Raw genomic sequence first — 22,086 nt, 5'->3', positions numbered from 1 at the left:
AGACACTGAAAGACATAGAAAGAAGGCGGCAGTGTGAAGATGGAGGCAGAAACTGGAGTTATACTGCCACAAATCAAGGAACACAAATCAATCCACAAGAAGCTGGAAGAGGCAAGGAAGGATTCTTTCCTAGAGCCTTCAGAGAGAACACTGCCTTGCCAATACCTTATTTTCAGATAGCCAGCCTCCAGAACTGTGAGATAACAAATTTCTGTTGTTTTAAGCCAAGTTGGTAGTAATTTGTTATGGCAGCCTTTGGAAACTAATACAGACACCCGTTGATCAAAAATATGACAAATTTAAACATCAAAAAGAATACTAACCACAATAAATTTAAACATATAAACTATATTAAAATTCATGAGTTCACAGTGGTATTCCCTCCCAAACCTCAACTTTGGGATTTGCTAAGGTATCAATTCATTCTTCTGAAAATTGGTAAATAAAGGGGAAAAAATAAGCATTTATTCTGCTTCTCTTGCATAAATGATTTTACAGGGTAACCAAATAATTGATAAAGGAACTCTTTATGAAAGAATTCCAAGGAAATAAAAGGAATCCAAATCAGAAAAGAAGAAGTAAAACTGTCACTGTTTGCAGATGACATGCTACTATACATAGAGAATCCTAAAGATGCTACCAGAAAACTACTGGAGCTAATCAATGAATCTGGTAAAGTAGAAGGATACAAAATTAATGCACAGAAATCTCTGGCATTCCTGTACACTAATGATGAAAAATCTGAAAGTGAAATCAAGAAAACACTACCATTTACCATTGCAACAAAAACAATAAAATATCTAGGAATAAACCTACCTAAGGAGACAAAAGACCTGTATGCAGAAAATTATAAGACACTGATGAAAGAAATTAAAGATGATACAAATAGATGGAGAGATATACCATGTTCCTGGATTGGTAGAATCAACATTGTGAAAATGACTCTACTACCCAAAGCAATCTACAGATTCAATGCAATCCCTATCAAACTACCACTGGCATTTTTCACAGAACTAGAACAAAACATTTCACAATTTGTATGGAAACACAAAAGACCCCAAATAGCGAAAGCAATCTTGAGAACGAAAAACAGAGCTGGAGGAATCAGGCTCCCTGACTTCAGACTATACTACAAAGCTACAGTAATCAAGACAGTATGGTACTGGCACAAAAACAGAAAGATCAATGCAACAGGATAGAAAGCCCAGCATTAAACCCACACACATATGGTCACCTTATCTTTGATAAAGGAGGCAAGAATGTACAGTGGAGAAAAGACAGCCTCTTCAATAAGTGGTGCTGGGAAAACTGGACAGGTATATGTAAAAGTATGAGATTAGACCACTCCCTAACACCATACACAAAAATAAGCTCAAAATGGATTAAAGACCTAAATGTAAGGCCAGAAACTATCAAACTCTCAGAGGAAAACATAGGCAGAACACTCTATGACATAAATCACAGCAATATCCTTTTTGACCCACCTCCTAGAGAAATGGAAATAAAAACAAAAATAAGCAAATGGGACCTAATGAAACTTCAAAGCTTTTGCACAGTAAAGGAAACCATAAACAAGACAAAAAGACAACCCTCAGAATGGGAGAAAATATTTGCAAATGAAGCAACTGACAAAGGATTAATCTCCAAAATTTATAAGCAGCTCATGCAGCTCATTAACAAAAAAACAAACAACCCAATCCAAAAATGGGCAGAAGACCTAAATAGACATTTCTCCAAAGAAGATATACAGACTGCCAACAAACACATGAAAGGATGCTCAACATCTTTACTCATTAGAGAAATGCAAATCAAAACTACAATGAGATATCATCTCACACCAGTCAGAATGGCCATCATCAAAAAATCTAGAAACAATAAATGCTGGAGAGGGTGTGGAAAAAAGGGAACACTCTTGCACTGCTGGTGGGAATGTGAATTGGTACAGCCACTATGGAGAACGGTATGGAAGTTCCTTAAAAAACTACAAATAGAACTACCATATGACCCAGCAATCCCACTACTGGGCATATACCCTGAGAAAACCATAATTCAAAAAGAGACATGTACCAAAATGTTCATAGCAGCCCTATTTACAATAGCCCGGAGATGGAAACAACCTAAGTGTCCATCATCGGATGAATGGGTAAAGAAGATGTGGCACATATATACAATGGAATATCACTCAGCCATAAAAAGAAATGAAATTGAGCTATTTGTAATGAGGTGGATGGACCTAGAGTCTGTCATACAGAGTGAAGTAAGTCAGAAAGAGAAAGACAAATACTGTATGCTGACACATATATATGGAATTTAAGAAAAAAAAATGTCATGAAGAACATAGGGGTAAGACAGGAATAAAGACACAGACCTACTAGAGCATGGACTTGAGGATATGGGGAGGGGGAAGGGTAAGCTGTGACAAAGTGAAAGAGCGGCATGGACATATATACACTACCAAACATAAGGTAGATAGCTAGTGGGAAGCAGCCGCATAGCACAGGGAGATTAGCTCGGTTCTTTGTGACTGCCTGGAGGGGTGGGATAGGGAGGGTGGGAGGGAGACACAAAAGGGAGGGGATATGGGAACATATGTATATGTATAACTGATTAAATTTGTAAAAAAAAAAAAAAAAAAGAGAGACATGTACCAAAATGTTCATTGCAGCTCTATTTACAATAGCCAGGAGATGGAAACAACCTAAGTGTCCATCATCCGATGAATGGATAAAGAAGATGTGGCACATATATACAATGAAGTATTACTCAGCCATAAAAAGAAATGAAATTGAGCTATTTGTAATGAGGTGGATAGACCTAGAGTCTGTCATACAGAGTGAAGTAAGTCAGAAAGAGAAAGACAAATACCATATGCTAACACATATATATGGAATTTAAGAAGAAAAAAAATGTCATGAAGAACCTAGGGGTAAAACAGGAATAAAGACACAGACCTACTTGAGAATGGACTTGAGGATATGGGGAGGGGGAAGGGTAAGCTGTGACAAAGCGAGAGAGAGGCATGGACATATATACGCTACCAAATGTAAGGTAGATAGCTAGTGGGAAGCAGCCGCATAGCACAGGGAGATCAGCTAGGTGCTTTGTGACCACCTAGAGGGGTGGGATAGGGAGTGTGGGAGGGAGGGAGATGCAAGAGGGAAGGGATATGGGAACAGATGTATATGTATAACTGATTCACTTTGTTATAAAGCAGAAACTAATAAAAAAAAAGAATTCCAGTGAATAAATATAGGAGAAATGATAGAAAATCACTCTTCTAATGAAATAGTGGATCTAGGCAACAATCATCAATGGCTGATAAATCCATTAGGTGAAAAGTTAAGAACTATGTTGGATTCTGCTGACAGAACCTAAACTGATCAATTTTAGTATCATTAAGTGTGACAACCACCAGAAACTTAAGAGACATATAAACCAAATGAAATGGTAAATCTCATTTGGATAGTGATTTAAACAAATCAATTGTAAAAAGACATTTAAAGAATCAAAGAAATCTGAACTGGATTAAGGAACTCTTAATTTTGTTAGGTATAACAGTATTGTGGTTGTATTTTTCTTTTAATTCTTATCTGTTAGAAATACATACAGAAGTACTTACAGATTAAATGATGTGATACCTGAGACTTCTTTGAAGTTATTTCATAGAAAGGAAGGAAAGAAGGGAGGGAGGGAGCAAGGAAAGAAAGGAAAGAAAGAAAAAGAAAGGAAGGAAGAAGTTAGATGAGACAGGAATGGCAAAATATTGATAACTGTTTAGTTGCCTCCTGGAATGATGCAATTAAGAATTTGCTGCATCACCTAATAGAGTGACTATACGTCCTGATTAGTCCAGGACAGTCCCAGTTCATGGCTATTGTCCCACTGTAATTATTAAATAGCACACCCTTTCATTCTTAAAATTGTCTGATGGGAAATAAATTATACAATCACTCTATTTATGTATTTTTCTTTCCAAAGAAACTGAACCTAAATCTCATAAAGCTCTACCAATTCAAGTTCTCAACCTTGGCTGCAGACTGAAATCACTTGGGAAATTTTTTAAAATACTGATGCCTAGAATCCACCCTATGAATTCTGATTTAATTGACCTAGGAATCAAGATATTTAAGAGCTCGCCACGTAATTCTAATGTTTCAGCCAAAGTAGAGAACCACTGCTCTATATCTAACTATTTTGTGGAAAATATGAAGGGTAATTGAACAAGTTAAACACCAGGAGAATTCGATCAGCCAAAACCAGAATGTGGTAAATTCTCCTGGACAAATGAGCTAGTTTTTTAAACAAATAAATAGCATGAGAAAAAGTGCAGGGGCTATAGGGGACGGGGGGGGGGGGGGGATGGTTAAAGTTAACAGAAACTTAAGAGACATATAAACCAAAGGAAATAGTAAATCTCATTTGGATAGCGACTTAAACAAACCAATCGTAAAAAGACATTTAAAGAATCAGAGAAATCTGAACTGGATTAAGAAACTCTTAATTTTGTTAGGTATGATAGTATTGTGGTTGTATTTTTTTTTAATTATCTGTTAGAAATACATACAGAAGTATTTATAGATTAAGTGATGTGATACCTGAGATTTCTTTGAAGTTATTTCATCAAAGAAAGAAAGGGAAAAAGAGAAAGGAAGGAAAAAGTTGGATGAGACAGGAATGGCAAAATGTTGATAACTGTTTAGTTGTCAAAACTGGGTATAAAAAAAAAACCTAGGTATTAAGAACATGGGGTTTATTGTACCAATCTATATTTTATATTCTATATTGATATGGAATTATGAAACAAAGTTTTTTAATTTTGCCTATAAATGTGTAGTATGCATGTGAGTGTATATATATAAATTTGTAAGACATTTTGGGAAATGTAAAGAAAGATGAACACATGTAATCTTTGACCTCAAAGATTAGTGGGTAGCCTATATGTTGGACAAAAAAGGTTTGTTCAGGTACTGTCTTTGGTCAAAGGCAGGAAGGCAGCTAACTCAAGATTCTGGGAGGCCAGACGATAAGAATGAAATTAAAATAACATTATAAGTATTCCCTAAGCATAAGAAAGTGAGTGTGGGTATATTATTGCTAAATACCAGAGGATGAACATAACCGGACTTTGAAAAGCCCATGCTCTTACTACTGGGTTAAGCCATATGAAAAGGCATTTCTGTACGTCAAATATTAGCAATTTTGTATGGTAGAGCCCAATACTATGTTAAAATGCTTTCTTTTTCTTTCTTTTGCTAAAATAATTACATACTGTTAACTCATAGTGAAATAATCAGAATATTTAAGGGAAATGTCAGTCTTTTTTAAAAAGTAGTAGTAGTTAGTCTTCTTTAAAAGTTGGTCTCCTAATACAGAGCTCAAAAATATCTTCTAAATATCCAGAGAACTTGCAATTGTACATTTATCTATTTATATTCTCTTTAGTATATAATAAAATCATTCTATTTTCAAAGGAAGCATAAGCTTTATCTTTAAAATGAATCATAGCTTTAAAATATTTGGTGTATATTTCTTAAAAGTAAACATGTGAGTTGTATGTTTTAAGGTTGTCTCAAGATATATTTCATAGGCAGAAAGTTAATCTGATGCTTCCTGAGAAGTAATTTACATCGATTTGATTTAAATATAATTCAATGTTTTTTGTTTTGTTTCTTCCTGGTTTTTTTTTTTTGGGGGGGGGCGCTGCACCACGTGGCATGCAGGATCTTAGTTCCCCAACCAGGGATTGAAGCCTGCATCCTCTGCAGAGGAAGTGAGGAGTCTTAACCACTGGACCACCAGGGAAGTCTCTAATTCAATATTATTTTAACAACCAAAAATTCCAAATAATGAACTCTGAACCTATACTATTATTTATACATATTACTATATATCATATATATTAATAACTAATGTATGTGTATTAATTACTGCATGTTATTATAATGAATTCTAACCTATACTATTTATCAAACAGTACAATTTTTCAAATGGTACTTGATCCTGGTTTAGCCTATTATATCATGACCTTGAGCTCTCTCTGTGCTGCACTATTATATCATGACCTTGAGCTCTCTCTGTGCTGCAGTTTCCTCATTTATAAAATGGGACAGTAATAGTAACTACTATTTATGGAATTAATGAGGATTAAAAAACATACTACATATAAAATATTTAGAATGACTGGAAATTAAAATGTTTATAAATACCAGGTATTATCATTATTTACAGAAGCCTCTGCTAGTTACAAGATGGGCACTGTGAAAACAATTCAGGATCACTGTCAACACTAGAATGGTCTCTTCGAAATGCTCTCTATATGAAGAGCCAATGCATTCTTGAAGTAGATAATTTACACTGTGTACATATGATCTGCAAATATTTTTAATGATACATACCACCATGTTTTTAAGCAATACATTTAGCCAAAAGTCAAAAGATAAAAAGTTCATTAAGGAATTAAGAGGGATAAACCTTTTGCAATTATTTTATTATAAAATATTAAAATAACAGAAATCCAAAACAAAGCTTCTCCATAATTCCATCAGTAGTAAAATCAATGTTTTCATTTGTTCATGTTATTTTCTATTCCTGTCTACATGCACATTCAATTTTTACATACTTACAATAACAAAATAGATTACATTTTCACTTAATATTATACCCTGAATATTTTTCCATTTTGCAAAATTCTCCCCCCTTAGTCTCCCTTTCCTTTCTCATCCCCACCTGCTGAAGGTAATCAATGGTAACAGCCTAACATGTGTCCTCCACAAGTTTCTCCAAGCTCATACATATTACAAGTATAGATACATATGTGAGGAAGAAAGATCACTTTGTTTTTACAAAAATGGAAGCATACTACTTATACATATGCTTTCTCTTTCTATTAAGCATGCCAAACACATACACCTCAAATTTGATATACAGAAAAGTTTAAGTATGAAAATGGACACAACTTACTAGACCAGGTAATAACACATACATTTACAAAAGTTATTATTATTTTGTATGTAACCTTTGAAAAGATAAAGGGATTTCACAAAAAAATATGGCCACCAGATTTAGTTAGATCTCATGCTTCTAATAGTTTATTATAATAACCATGCATAAAATAACCCCTCTACTTACAAGCCTACGTAATGAATTTTATAACTTGTTTCAGAAAATAAAAATTTTACAGTCTTTAAAAAAACTCATAAATAATATCTCAAACGTATCCTGACTTTAAAGTAAGAGAGTGTGAGTGTGTGTGTATAATACTGGCTTTCAGGGACTTCCCTGGCGGTCCAGTGGTTAAGACTTCGCCTTCCAATGCAGGGGGTGCGGGTTTGATCCCTGGTCAGGGAGCTAAGATCCCACATACCTCACAGCCAAAAAACCAAAACAACATAAAACAGAAGCAATATTGTAACAAAATTCAATAAAGACTTTAAAAATGGTCCACATCAAAAAAAAAAACACCTCAGTGTCTTTAAAAAAATATATATATATATACTGGCCTTCATTTGAACTTGGTTCTTTCTAAGGCAGAGATGATAGATGGATGTAGTGCTCACCCACCCACATATTCAGCTTCCCCATGTTCACAAATTGAGAGACTGGCATTCAGATACAGTCTGAATACAATCAAATCAATCTTACCTAATTAATACCTATTGTCCTAAGTGCCCACAAACATAAGACACCAGGCAGACCTACAAAGAGTTTAAGGTTGTTAACTCAATGGTTTTAAAACACACTCTCCCATCTAACCGTAATCCAGAAGGATCACAAGATCCTTAAGTCTGGATTCACAGAAGAGAATTTAGGGTGTAAAGGGTGATATGAAAGATAACTGAAGGTCCCAGAATTAAAAACCAGATAACTTGGTACCCAAGCCATAGAGCCTCTAATGCAACAGGTAAACTTTTCTTACCAAAAATCAATTTTTGAGTTCCTATTATGTGAAGGTCATAGGTGTTGGAGATGCAAAAAGCATATAATGGCCCTACCCTTATGGAGTTCACAATATAGCAGAAGAGCCAGAATATATAATTCTAAATGATCATAAATACCATATACCACAGCACAATGCCCAGCATATAGTTCATGAACTAGCACAGGTACTCAACAATTTTTTGTGACTTATGATGATAAAAGTCAAAGGCAGTAAGCATCATAAATACAATACCATGTCATCAATGAAATTCCAGATTAAATAATCTAAACTTATTAAATGTTTGTTTAACTACCTCAAGGCAAACTATTTTATAAGATACTGTACTTTTGTACACAGTCCCCACTAATCTGCTTGGAGTACACATATGGAATCCACGTGGAGTTTAAGCACAGGCACAGACAAAAAATGAAGGAAAAAAAGCACATGCACCATGTGTACCATTTAAGACAACTCTACTGAACATTCTAACCGAACTATCAAAACCAAAATGGAGGGCCTCCCTGGTGGCGCAAGTGGTTGAGAGTCCGCCTGCCGATGCAGGGGATACGGGTTCGTGCCCCGGTCTGGGAGGATCCCATATGCCGCGGAGCGGCTGGGCCCGTGAGCCATGGCCGCTGAGCCTGCGCATCCGGAGCCTGTGCTCCGCGACGGGGGAGGCCACAACAGTGAGAGGCCCGCATACCGAAAAAAAAAAAAAAAAAAAAAAAACCAAAATGGATTATGGAGCCTAAAAGACACTGACTGTAACCTTCCTCCACAATGAAACTGGTAAAATAATGGGGAAAACCTGTACGAGTGCTCTGTATATTACATACTGTTAAAAAATACGGGCTTCCCTGGTGGCGCAGTGGTTTAGAGTCCGCCTGCCGATGCAAGGGACGCGGGTTCGTGCCCTGGTCTGGGAAGATCCCACATGCCGCGGAGCGGCTGGGCCCGTGAGCCATGGCCGCTGAGCCTGCGCGTCCGGAGCCTGTGCTCCGCAACGGGAGAGGCCACAACAGTGAGAGGCCCGCGTACCGCAAAAAAAAAATAATAATAATAATAATAAAATTTTAGACTGCTACCAGTGTGGCACCTTTTAAGTGTATTAGAAGAGAAAGAAGTACTTAATATCTAGTTGAATTTGTTACCAAAGCACATAGACGTTTTCTAAAACGTTCTATCTTACACTGTGAATGACAACAGCATTAGTAGTAACTGGATTCAGAGACCTCCTTGAATAAACATTACACATCTAAAATAATTTATTATTTATATTTTAATTGGTGGACCACATGCCATATCCTTCACTCAAGCATAATGAGGATCCAGTTTAAAACTGGCTCACAGCATGAAGAACAATTTAAAATTTCAAAACACGTGCATTCCATAACCAATATTTATAATAAGTGAACTATTTGGACATACTATCACACAGCTTATTTTGTCCTATGTATGAGGAAGATCTAATTATTGCATGAGGGAGATCTAAAATTTTATAAACCTAAGACTATCAACAATAAATTTTAATTGCTCAATACTACAGTGAAATGCATTAAAATAAGAACTGATGAATAAAGAGATAAATGTGGATAAATACGTGATAAAACAAGTATAGTAAAATGTTAATGGTAGAATCTAGATGGTGGATACTATGGACACTCCCTGTAAATTTTTTCAGCTATGTAGTTGAAAATATTTTCCTAACAAATTGTGGAAAAAATACTGCTTGACACTTCCCTCGTTATTTACCATTTAAGCTTTCAAGGAGAGAAACATAGATTTTAAAAACTCCTATGTGGCATCCAAAACAAGCACCGTAGTTGGGACAAACATGGATTCAAATCCCAGCTCAACCTCTTAACTAGCTATCTGATCTTAACTATTTAACCCCTCTATGCCTACATTTCCTCATCTGCAAAATGGGTTTTACATAGTAAATGTGAGGTTTAATTCTTCCTATAAAGCACAGTGCCAGGCACATGGTAAGCACTCAAAATGTTAGTTGTATTATCTATATGAGATTGCTAACTTTATGATAAATCGAAAGGGCATTCTCAATAAAGATTACGCAGTAATTTTTTAGGCAGTTGGCTTAACACTAACTTCATTTTGATACCGTTCACAAAAAGGAAGATTCCTGGTAGTAAACTTACTGCTTAACACGCTAAGCGGGAGGGCGGCAGGGGGTAAAAGAAAAAATCTAAAAATACTGCTCAATCGACATTACTGTGTTATTCTCCATCTGAAAAAAAAATCACTCAGAATTTAATAAGAAAAGTTTCAAGACAAACTTTAAAAGGCACTCAACAACTATGTGGAATTGGCTTCGCCTCTGCAGGTTGTTTGGGTACATCCTTGATATGACAAAACTTGTCACACTCTTCCACGTTCTTAAATGTTGGTAAAGGGGCTAGACTAGAAAATGACATTCACAGTTGCCAAAATCTTTCTCATACATCAGGGCATGCCAACAACCCCACTTCTACTCAGGTAAGAGCACTACCTCCACCTTGGTCTTGATAACGGTGGGGGGGGGAGGGGAAAGGAGGTAGGAAAATGAATTCGCGATGGTATCACTGAAGACCCCTCCACCACTCATTCCCGCCACCACCACCCCCACCTGACCTCTCTCCTGTTAAACTTCCACACTCTGGTTCACCAAAGATGCACTTAAGTATCTGACACCTTCCCTCCCCTGGCCCAAATAACCCACCCCCAGTGTTGGAAAAATAAAAGAACACAAACAGCCCCCGCCCCTCCCCCTCCCAACCAGCAGCAAATCTTTGTCCCACCTGCCGAAGGACCACTCTAAGCGCGCTCCAGACCCAAGGTTGCCTCAGTCCTGCCCGCAACCTTTCCCCAACCGGGCCTCGGCGACCCCTCCACGAGCCTACGCATGGCCCATTCCCGGCCCCGGCCCCGGGACGCGGCCCCCGCCCCGCCCCCCGCCGCCCGCCGCCCGCCGCCCGCCGCCCGAGTTCTGCCTCACCTCACCTACCCTCTTTCGGGGGCTGGACTCCACCTCTCTCTCCGCCATGTTGAGCCCCGCTCGGAACCACTGCGGCTCCCAGCACTGTGGCGGCGGAACCTCTCGGGCCCCCGGCCCCCGCCCACACTGCAGGCACGGCCGCCTCGCGGCAGCTTCCCGGGACCTGGCCGAGCCTGGCGCTTAGAGTGGGGAGGGGGCGGATGCCGCGCGCCGGGTCGGAGATCTTGAGATCCCACGGGTGCGCGCGTAGGCGGTAGGGCCTGCCCGGGAAAGGGGGGGGCCGGGACTCGGGGGGTTAATGGCCTCCAAGGGGCCCCGTGAGTAGGATTATTTTCTCTCAGAGAAATTCCTCCGCCTGCGGTTTCTTAAAGGGATCACCAAACCAGCCCCTTGCGCGCGCCCTTGATGCGCAGGCGCACCTTAAGCCCCTCCTTCCTTTCCCACCAAGCCCCCGGTCCCGAGCGTGCGCGTTGAGTGGCCCAGGGTAGGCCAAATCCTGCAAGTCTTTTTGCAGCCAGCAGCTGCTCCCACTACTCAACTATGGCCGCTCCCTTAAAGGGACCATGACGCAGTGATGAAGGAGGAATGAAAGAAATTAGTAAAAGGGCTATCTGGAGTATTGGGTGAAATGTCAGTGAGGGGTCCAGATCACCATCTTACACCTGACTGCAGAGATACCATTGTAAGGAGAAGATGGTGGTGAGCTGAAGTTCACAGTGGACCTCTGAATGTGAAGAATCCCAAGCAATGAGGGAACAAGCCAGTCATCTCAAGAAGATCCAGCTTACCTGCCTTTAGACAGCCCGATCTGAAGCACAGGACATAGAATATTAAGGGCCAACTTTGATAGCCTGATGTCAAAGCCAAATCCTTTGGTGATTGTGAAGACTGAACAAACAACTGGAGATAATTTCCCCGGTAGTAATTTGTCCTTTGAATATCTAAATCGAGAAGGATCTCAGGAAGCATCTACTGTGAAGTTCCCAATGGTAAAATTGCAGCCTGGTCAGGGGAAGTAATTTGCCCCAAAGCATGTAGAGGTTGGTGTGAAATTAGAATCAAGACTTGAGTCACAACCCTCCAGGGTTTTCAATGCATCAAGCTGTCTTCGAAACAAGAAATAAATTCATTTTAATCTAGAAGATTAAAAATGAAAGTTCATGATATTTCAAGAATACCGTAATTATCCTCTGAAGATGTGTGATGGTTTGCAAATATTGTGTGTCCTCCTTCACCTCCACCGAAGGAACTTTAAGAATCTGACTCAAAGCATGAGCATCTTATTCTCTAAGCAGAAAATTGGGAAGGAGATTTGTGTCTATCTTGCCCTAAAACCAGAGCTGAAGATGGCTGAAGAAAATGAGGGCTTGATCCATTCCTCTTCATCCATTCCAGTGCCCCACCCTCAGATGGAGAAAAATTGCCCTAATGGAGGTATAATGATAGCTTAGGGGCAATCATATAAGAAAGAAATACAAAGAATTTGCTTCCTGAAAGGCATTCCCCATGATGAGAGATATTCAAATGCAAATGAGCAACTCATAAAATTACAGGATAATGAGATATAACTTTTGTGTGTCACTTTAACTTTTATATGTTACTTGGTAGATATTTTGAAACTAAGAAGTTTCCTAATCCATCACATTTTGCTGAAAACTCTCTGTGAGATTGCTAGAAGTTTCCATGCTGGTCTTTGCTTACTCTTGTTCACTGTTAATTTCACTTTTGCGTAGGAAAGAGGAGAGAAAGCCATAAAAAATAAATAAATAAGTGTTATCTTAGCCAGAATTTAAAAGACGCGTCAGACCCTTCAGTTCCATGTTAAGAACAAGAAGGAATTAAAAAGAGAAGCCAAGAAAAGATAGTTCCAGGGAATTTGGGTACATAAAAGGTCTAGTCATTTCCTTCTAATAAAATCTGGCGGCTTAAAACGGAGTTGCTAAATTTGAAGTGGAAATGGAGAAGCCATACGCCTGTTCACCCAGCTTCCCCCTTGCACTCATTGTTCTCCTTCTTTCATGCCCCCACTGTTAGAGAAATGTTCTGTTTCTCAGAATACAGTATAAAGCCATTGATTTCCTCCACATTTTAAAGACGGAGCCACTGAGGCCCAGAGATAAGATGTGACTTGCTTGAGATCACACAAAGAATTAGGAACAACATCAGGACTGGAAAAGACAGCCTAGGGCTGTCTCCTATATCAGACTGTTTCTAGAGGTATTGGGAGTGTGTTGGGTCTTGAACAGTAGGCAGGATTTATGCATTCCAGATAATATACAAGCATACCATGAATGTTCAGAGCAATCATCCATGTGGGGAGGAGAGAAGAAAAAACCACCACTTAGTGAGCACTGCGAGGTTAAGTGGTTTTTTTAAGTGACAGTCCAATATCATTCAGCAGAGAAGCCAAGTCAGAATTCAAAGCCTTTTTCTTTCTAGCTTAGGCAAATATATCATAAACAGAAGGTTGCAGATTGGTGGTTTTGCAGACATTTTTCTCACAGTCATGTATTTGGTTTGCACCATGTACAGCTTAGTCAGGTTACTTGCTCTGTGTCTCAGTTTCCTCATCTGTAAAATAGGTTTTTGGATAATTAGTTAATACCTCTAAGTCTCTTAGAACATTTTTGGTTCCTAACAGCAAAAGAGCATATTATTTTATATATTTTTATAATTTTTAAATTAAGATATTGATTATATGCCAACATTTAAAAAGGGATATTTCACATACTAATCCAATTTTCTGACTTCTCTTTAAAAAATGTAAATATAATGGTGTAATATTTTGTGAATATCAAACTGATTCATTTTAATTTTCTTCTTTAAATTATGTTCCATTATAGACTATTGCCTGAAGTGTAGCTCTGATACTTATTTCCCTAATCAGGAGAGACTAGAATAGGCTTAGTGGAGAGAAAAAGAATTTGCTAAATTTCCTTAATTCTGCTTAACCTATGAAGTTCACATCATAAGAATCTCATATTCTCCCACACTCCAGAGGAGATACTCCTTCCATCTAGGACAGCTCTGCCATGAACCTGTGACATAGGGAAGTAAAAGAAAAGCCTGACTCTTAATTAAAAGGTAGAGGGAAGAAGGAAGAGAGAGATAAGAGAGGCAACGATTGAGAGACACATGCCTCTGTCTTCCCACAAAATTCCATATACAAAATTAGATACAGGGTTTTGGAAGGAGCTCTGCAAGTGAGAGGCCCTTAGCTCCAGTGTGATATGGAATGTATCCAGAAGTTCCCAAATACCCTGTGGAGGAATAGGGAAGGTAGCCAAGAGAACTGGCTGGCAAGAATAGGGGGAGGTAGCTTTGAAGATCGGGCTGGGAACAAAAAGTAGAAATAGCTGGATCTCAGGAAGAACTGTGGTTTGCCCCCATGTTCTCAGCAAGCTTAGTGAGGCCAAGCTACAAGATATACTGCTCGCGATGAACATGGTTGTTGAGCATCCAGAGAAGTCAGAGAATAGTACAAGGACACAAAATGGATCCAAGGTCTCAGGCTTCCTCAGCAATATAACGCTTCCTACACGCCGACAACGCTATTTTAGGGACATGTGCAGAAGTAGAGAGAAGTTGTAGGAAATACTTGGTGTTTCTTCCCAAAAGAGGTTATTACCTAAAGGAATTTCATCCATCAGATTCAAATATGTCTTAAACAAAATTACGCACTTAGATATATTAGATAAATTCTGAGAATGTTAAGAAGAAAGTAAAACAGGGTGCTGGGATAAAAAGTGACTAGAGTAGGACTACTTTAGTTATTTAGTTTCTGAACAACTTCTAAACCTTGGTTGTGGGAACATGAACAAGTACAATAGAAGGGGAGTTGGGCACCCTTCTTGTGGACTGCCACTTGTAGAGGGACACCTTCCTTCTTTCCCTGCTACCTGGTGGGACAGTTTCAAGAATTCCACAATTATAAGGCTTGTAGAAGATCTTAATTTTCCTCCTCTCTATCCCCTGCCCTCACTGGAATAACGAGGAGGAGCAGTAATGTCTTGCTGTCTGTCTCTGGCTGCTCCCTTGGGTTTCTTGATGCCATAGGAACCTGTCTTCCCAGATAGAAATGACCTACCCTGTATAGACTCTTATGTGCCCTTGCTGGGAACTGGGACATAGTCAATTGATTCAAGGTTCATAAGAGAACAGATTTTTACATTATACAAAATAGGGGTTCTCTGTCAGCCACTGAGTGACCTTGGGCCAGTCACCTTGCCTTTATGGGCCTCAATGTTATAATGTAAGGTGGTTAGATTAGTTCAGGTAGGGTCTCACTGGCAGCTCCAATTACTTGGTAATGACAGCTGGGGGCATTATGCAGAAAACATCTGTTGGGCCACATTTAGGTTCAGTAATTGATTAGTGATATCTGCCACAGATGAGATGGGGTGGAGGGGAGCTACATTGCCCATCACATATGCCATCCCTAAGTTAAATGCTCTACTAATTATTCCTAATTCTAGATTTCTTTGATTCTATAAACTCATGTGACTGCTGTTGAGATAAAGCAATTTAATCTCACTGTTTTAAGTATTTGCCGTTGTGTCAGTGGGAATGGAGAGAAGGAATGGAAAAAAAGTTGATCCTCCAATTTGACACTGCCCTTTGCATAATGAAGACCTAGAAATCTGGTCTATAGCTTTTCTTTGAAACAAAGCCTTTTAATTAGCTGAAGAAGAAAAACAAAACCTGGAGAAGAAGGATTCTTTTGTTAAAGGATAACCCCTGTTTTTCTTGTCCTAAAATGGAGAAAATACTGCTTATCTCCTTTTCACATACCAGGCCATTGTGCAGAAAATTCTGACTTAAAGAATGACCTTCAAATATTATTTTTTTAAAATTAAATTAAAAAACAATTTAAAGATTCTCAGTCTGAAATGAGGACAATGGAAAAACTAAAATTAAGCAAGTAATAAAATATATTTCTGTTCCTTTTTGAAAGAATAAAAAATAATAGTAAAAAGGACCATGGAGGGCCTCCCTGGTGGCGCAAGTGGTTGAGAGTCCGCCTGCCGATGCAGGGGATACGGGTTCGTGCCCCGGTCTGGGAGGATCCCATATGCCGCGGAGCGGCTGGGCCCGTGAGCCATGGCCGCTGGGCCTGCGCGTCCGGAGCCTGTGCTCCGCAACGGGGGAGGCCACAACAGTGAGAGGCCCGCATACCGCAAAAAAAAAAAAAAAAGGACCATGGAAACTTTTCAGCTTCAAGGACTTATGTGCCTGAGGAGAGCGGTTCAGAGGACTGAATACATAAATATAAATATAATTAACATCTATCTACCAAAAATGTTAGGAAAAAGGGTGACTATTCAGCTTAAATGGTAGTTAATATGTATGTTGTGCATGAATTAATTTTCAAAAATTTAGAATATGAGAGTATAATTCACATACAAAACTATTCAGACTACAATTTAATCTTGCTTTGGTGGTTTGAAGACATTCCAAGATTTTGCAGTGCTGCTGGGTCATCAAGTCAAACATACTAGCTCTCTAACAGAAGGTATGGGGGGCTGGGCTGACTCATTCCTGACTTACATCTTGACATACATTGGAGAAATAAGGGACATTTTGTTTGTCATTTTTCAAAAAAGTAGCATTCAGGAAATAGAGGAAAAATTGTTACTGATTTGAAGTTACTTGGATTCTTTATGACAAGTTTACTGTACCTTTTGTTAACAGAATGTCCCCATTTTCAATTCAATTTTTTCAGAAGTGTCCTTTATACAAATCTCCTATCACAGATATTTAGAAGGGTATAACACCTAAACAATGAGTGCACATTGTATTGTCTTCATGTGAACAAGATATTTTCACCATTTCCCTTCACAAAAAGTGACCCAGTAAGGCATGAATGTACTCCAGGTGTGTGAGAGAGGCTCAGAGACTGGAGGAGAGTCAGCATCACAGGGCCTGGAAGATGGGAAATTTTCCTGGTGGAATTTCATCCACCACATAATTCATTGGCTGCCTCTATTGATATCTTCAGTCCAGACCTTTCTCTGAGCTCTAGAACCTCATATCCACTGCATGATGATTTAACATAATTTAGTTATTTGTAAGCCTGGCACATGCCAGAAATTAGGCACGTTATTAGGCACAGTATCTTATAAATAAGATAATGACTGATGTGGACATATAATTAGGCAATTAAACTGGGTGGTAGGAGAGAAGTGAGTCCAGTATGGTAGGGAGCACAGAGGAAGCGTACCCAGGCTTTGTAGGCTCCAGTTATTACAAGTATGTTTCAACTTGAGCTCATTAACTTTGTCCGCACACAAACTTATACTTCAGGAAACTAAAAGCAGGGCTTCCCTGGTGGCGCAGCGGTTGAGAGTCTGCCTGCCCATGCAGGGGACGTGCGTTCGTGCCCTGGTCCGGGAAGATCCCACATGCTGCGGAGCGGCTAGGCCCGTGAGCCATGGCCGCTGAGCCTGCGCGTCCAGAGCCTGTGCTCCGCAACGGGAGAGGCCACAACAGTGAGAGGCCCGCATACCAGGAAAAAAAAAACAAAACAAAACTAAAAACAGATGAAATGCAAACTATGGGGACCTGACATGACTTGTGAGAACCTAAAAATCCCTTCAAGGCAACACTATACTATATGGGAATTGTGGGTCAAGAGAGTTCTTCTTAAGATGGGAATCATTAAAGCATATTAAAAATAGTAAAGCATCACCAAACATATTAGAAAGGTCAAATGGACAACACAACATCAAAGACCTCTGCCTCCAAGATGGCACAAGCTAAGGAGACAAGGCTGAAAGAGCGGATAAAGGCCAGGAAGTGGATGATGAGGTGGGTCAAAAAGAGGAAATCATGCATCATGGGGTCAAGCCATCTTTAGAAGCCAGTGCTCCATCCAACATTTAATCTTTGGGAAATGCATTCTGTAGAGTTGTCATAGTTATTGGTTTCTTTCTGTGAAAGAAGGTAAATATCACTGTAGTGCTGCTTGTATAAACCTTGTTCTTCAGGTCATAGCAGAGGGGGTAAAATTCAGGACTAACAAGGATATATTAAAGGTGAGCATATTTAACGCTGATGAGTTAGATATTTTGAAATTTCAGAAAGAAAAGATCAATGACATAGCCTGGCAAGTGGCAATAATTGTTGTAGGCTAGCTGAATAATCATGAGATATTTTTATTTTCTACCATAACAATAATGATAATAACATTGCTTTCAATAATATGAAAATTATTTTTCAAAAGGAAAGTTCCAAAGGCTTATATTTTTTAAATATTTTTATTTATTTATTTGGCTGCACCGGGTCTTAGTTGTGGCACGTGCAATCTTCATTGCAGCATGCAGGATCTTTCATTGCAGCACGTGGGATCTTTTAGTTGAGGCATGTGGGCTCATTGTTGTGGCATGTGGACTCTTTGTTGCAGCACGCAGACTTCTTAGTTGTGGCATGCAGACTCTTAATTGCAGCATGCAGACTCTTATCTGTGGCTTGCATTCAGGATCTGGTTCCCCAACCAGGGATCGAACCCAGGTCCCCTGCATTAGGAGTGTGGAGTCTTACCCACTGAACCACTAGGGAAGTCCAACTCAATGGGTTTTTTTTTGTTTTGTTTTGTTTTTTTAAATTATGGAACGCTTCACAAATTTGCGTGTCATCCTTGCGCAGGGGCCATGTTAATCTTCTCTGTATCGTTCCAATTTTAGTATATGTACTGCCAAAGCGAGCACTCAATGGGTTTTATAAATTGTGGTAAAACACACATAATATAAAATTTACCTCTTTACCATTTTAAGTGTACAAATGGTATTAAATACATTCGCATTGTTCTGCAACCATCACAACTGTCCAATTCAGGAATTCTTTTCATCTTGCATAACTGAAACTCTGTACCTAGTAAACAATAACACCCAATTGCTTGATGAATTTTTAAAACATCAAACCAGCTCTCAGGTCAATAAATAAAATACTACCAGCCTCCTTAAAGCCCTTCTAACTCTTTCTTTTAGTAACTAAACTCACACACAAGGGGGTGACTTTTAGCTGGGTTGCTTCTAACTATGACAATTAGATAAAATAATGGTATCTTACTGTTAACTTAAATCCTTTGAATTATTTAAGGAGGCTGAACTCTTTAAAATATGACTTTGACCATTTGCATTTCTTCTTTAAAAATTGGTATTACATTATCTTATTTAATCCTCAAAAACATAGTGAGAGAAAAATAAATGAAGCCAAGACTTGTTTCTTTGAAAAGATCAACAAAAGTGACAAAACTTTAGCTAGATTGACTAAGAAAAAAGAGAGATGACTCAAATAACTAAAATGAGAAATGATAGTGGGGACATTACTACTGACACCACAGAAATAAAAAATATCATAACAGAGTACTATGAACAATTATATGCCAACAAATTGGATAACCAGATGAAATGGATAAATTCCCAAACACACATAACTTACCAGGACAAAATAATGAAGAAAAAAATCTGAACCAGTAAGGAGATTGAATCAGTAATAATAAGAAAACCCTCAACAAAGAAAAGCCCAGAACCATATGTCACCACTGGTGAATTCCACCAAACATTTACAGAATTAACAACAATCCTGCTCAATCTCTTCCAAAAAGTTGAAGGGAGAGAATACTTCCTAATGCATTCTATTAGGTCAGCATTACCCTAATGACTAAGCCAGACAAAGAGACTACGAGAAAACAAAACTATAGACTAATATCCCTCATGAAAACTAAAGCAAAAATCTTCAACAAAATACTAGCAAACTAAATTTAACGACATACTAAAAGGATTATACACATGACCATATAGGATTTAGTCCTAGAATGCAAGGATGGTTCAATGTATGAACATCAATCAATGAACATCAATCAATCAGCACCACATTAACAGAATAAAGAAAATAAACCACATGATCATCTCAAGTGATGCAGAAAAAGCATTTGACTAAATATAATAAACTTTTATGATAAAAAAACATTCAACAAACAAGGAAGAGAAGGACAGTATCTCAATATAATAAAGACCACATATGAAAACCCACAACAAATAGCATACTCAATGGTGAAAGACTAAAAGCTTTTTCTCTAAGACCAGAAACAAGACAAGGATTCCCCTTTACCACTTATATACAATAAAGTAGTGGAAATCCTAGTCAGAGCAATTAGATAAGAAAAAGAAATTAAAGGCATCCAAATTGGAAAGGAATAAGTAAAATTTTCATAGATGATTTTACAGACACATGATCTTAAATGTGGAAAACTCTATAGATTACAAACACACATACATATACACAAACTGTTAGAACTAATAAATGAATTCAGCAAAGTAACAGGATACAAAGTTAACACAAAAATCAGTTACATTGGGCCTCCCTGGTGGCGCAAGTGGTTGAGAGTCCGCCTGCCGATGCAGGGGATACGGGTTCGTGCCCCGGTCTGGGAGGATCCCATATGCCGCGGAGCGGCTGGGCCCGTGAGCCATGGCCGCTGGGCCTGCGCGTCCGGAGCCTGCGCGTCCGGAGCCTGTGCTCCGCGACGGGGGAGGCCACAGCAGTGAGAGGCCCGCATACCGCAAAAAAAAAAAAAAAAAAAAAAAATCAGTTACATTTCTATACACTAACATTGAATAATCTGAAAAGGAAATTACAAAAACAATTCCATTTGCAATAGCATTAAAAAGAATACAATACCTAGAAATTAATTTAACCAAAGAGGTGAAAGACTTGTACAATGAAAACTACAAAACATTTCCAAAAGAAATTAAAGAAAACATGAATAAATGAAATCATATCCCACGTTCATGGATTAGAAGACTTATTAATGTCAAAATGTCACTACTATCCAAAGAGGTCTACAGATTCAATGCAATCCCTATCAAAATCCCAATGACCTTTAGGCAGAGCTAAAATAACCCACCCTAAAATTCATCTCAAATCTCAGGGAACCTGGAATAGCAAAAACAGTCCTGAAAGAGAAGAACAAAGCTGAAGGACTCAGACTTCCTGATTTTATTATTTTTTATAAATTTCATGTTTTTAATTTATTTATTTATTTATTTTTGGCTGCATTGGGTCTTCATTGCTGCACGCGGGCTTTCTCTAGTTGGGGTGACGGGGCTACTCTTCATTGCAGTGCGTGGCCTTCTCATTGCAGTGGCTTCTGGTTGTTGTGGAGCATGGGCTCTAGGTGCGCAGGCTTCAGTAGTTGTGGCACATGGGCTTAGCTGCTCCACGGCACATGGGATCTTCTTGGACCAGGCTCAAACCCGTGTCCCCTGCATTGGCAGGTGGATTCTTAACCACTGCGCCACCAGGGAAGTCCCATATTTCCTGATTATAAAATTACAAAGCTACAATGGTGACCTAAATGGGAAGGAAATCCAAAAAACAGGGGATATATGTATATGTATAGCTGATTCATTTTGCTGAACAGTAGAAACTAACACAACATTGTAGAGCAACTATACTCCAATAAAAATTAATTAAAAATAAATAAATAAAATTACAAAGCTACAGTAATTAAAATACTGTGGTACTGATATAAAGACAGACATGTAGACCATTGCAGTAGAATAGGGAGCTCAGAAAAAAACTCTCCTATAAATGGTCAAATGATTTTGACAAGAGTGGGCCGAGACCATTCAAGAGGAAAAGGATAGTCTTTTCAACAAATGGTGCTGGGAAAACTTGATAGCCACATGCAAAAGAAAGAAGTTTAAACCCCTACCTTACACTGTATTAAAAATTAACTTGAAGTGGATCAGAGACCTAAACATAAGAGCTAAAACTCTAAAACCCTTAGAAGAAAACATAAGGGAAAAACTTCATGACATTAGACTTGGCAACCATTTTTTGGATATGACACCAAAAGCACAGGCAACAAAAGAAAAAAAATAGATAAGTTGGGCTTCATCAAAGTTCAAAACTTTTATTATGCATCAAAGGATACTATCAACAGAGTGAAAAGGCAACCCACAGAATGGGATAAAATATTTGCATATCATTTGGTATCCAGAATACATAAAGAACTCCTGGTCTTCCCTGATGGCACAGTGGTTAAGAATCCGCCTGCCAATGCAGGGGACACGGGTTTGAACCCTAGCCCGGGAAGATCCCATATGCCGTGGAGCAACTAAGCCCGAGCGCCACAACTACTGAGCCTGCACTCTAGAGCCCGTGAGCCACA

The 22,086-nt window shown here is 38.7% G+C and overlaps 1 protein-coding gene and 1 non-coding gene across 8 annotated transcripts in view; both read right to left on the bottom strand.

Moving 5' to 3' along the window:
- Positions 1-11,187, bottom strand: part of ZMYM4 (zinc finger MYM-type containing 4) — a 188,087-nt gene extending 176,900 nt beyond the window's left edge. Inside the window, exon 1 of one of the 7 annotated variants that reach the window (XM_060089466.1) lies at positions 10,920-11,187. Coding sequence is in view for 2 of the 7 variants with exons in the window: in XM_060089460.1 (XP_059945443.1) it covers positions 10,911-10,958 (48 nt within the window). In the remaining 5 variants the exon portion in view is untranslated. Of the gene's footprint in view, positions 1-10,910 lie in introns of all 7 variants that reach the window. The other 6 variants (XM_060089460.1, XM_060089461.1, XM_060089464.1 and 3 more) reach the window with 6 other exon arrangements.
- Positions 11,188-18,509: 7,322 nt separating this feature from the next.
- LOC132484689 (U6 spliceosomal RNA) lies at positions 18,510-18,616 on the bottom strand. The gene has a single exon (XR_009531251.1). It is a non-coding gene; the product is annotated as a U6 spliceosomal RNA (small nuclear RNA).
- Positions 18,617-22,086: the final 3,470 nt, after the last annotated feature.

The sequence above is a fragment of the Mesoplodon densirostris genome, chromosome 2 (genome assembly GCF_025265405.1).
Source record: "Mesoplodon densirostris isolate mMesDen1 chromosome 2, mMesDen1 primary haplotype, whole genome shotgun sequence".
Lineage (NCBI taxonomy): Eukaryota > Metazoa > Chordata > Mammalia > Artiodactyla > Ziphiidae > Mesoplodon > Mesoplodon densirostris.
This window is presented reverse-complemented; position numbering and strand designations above follow the sequence as displayed.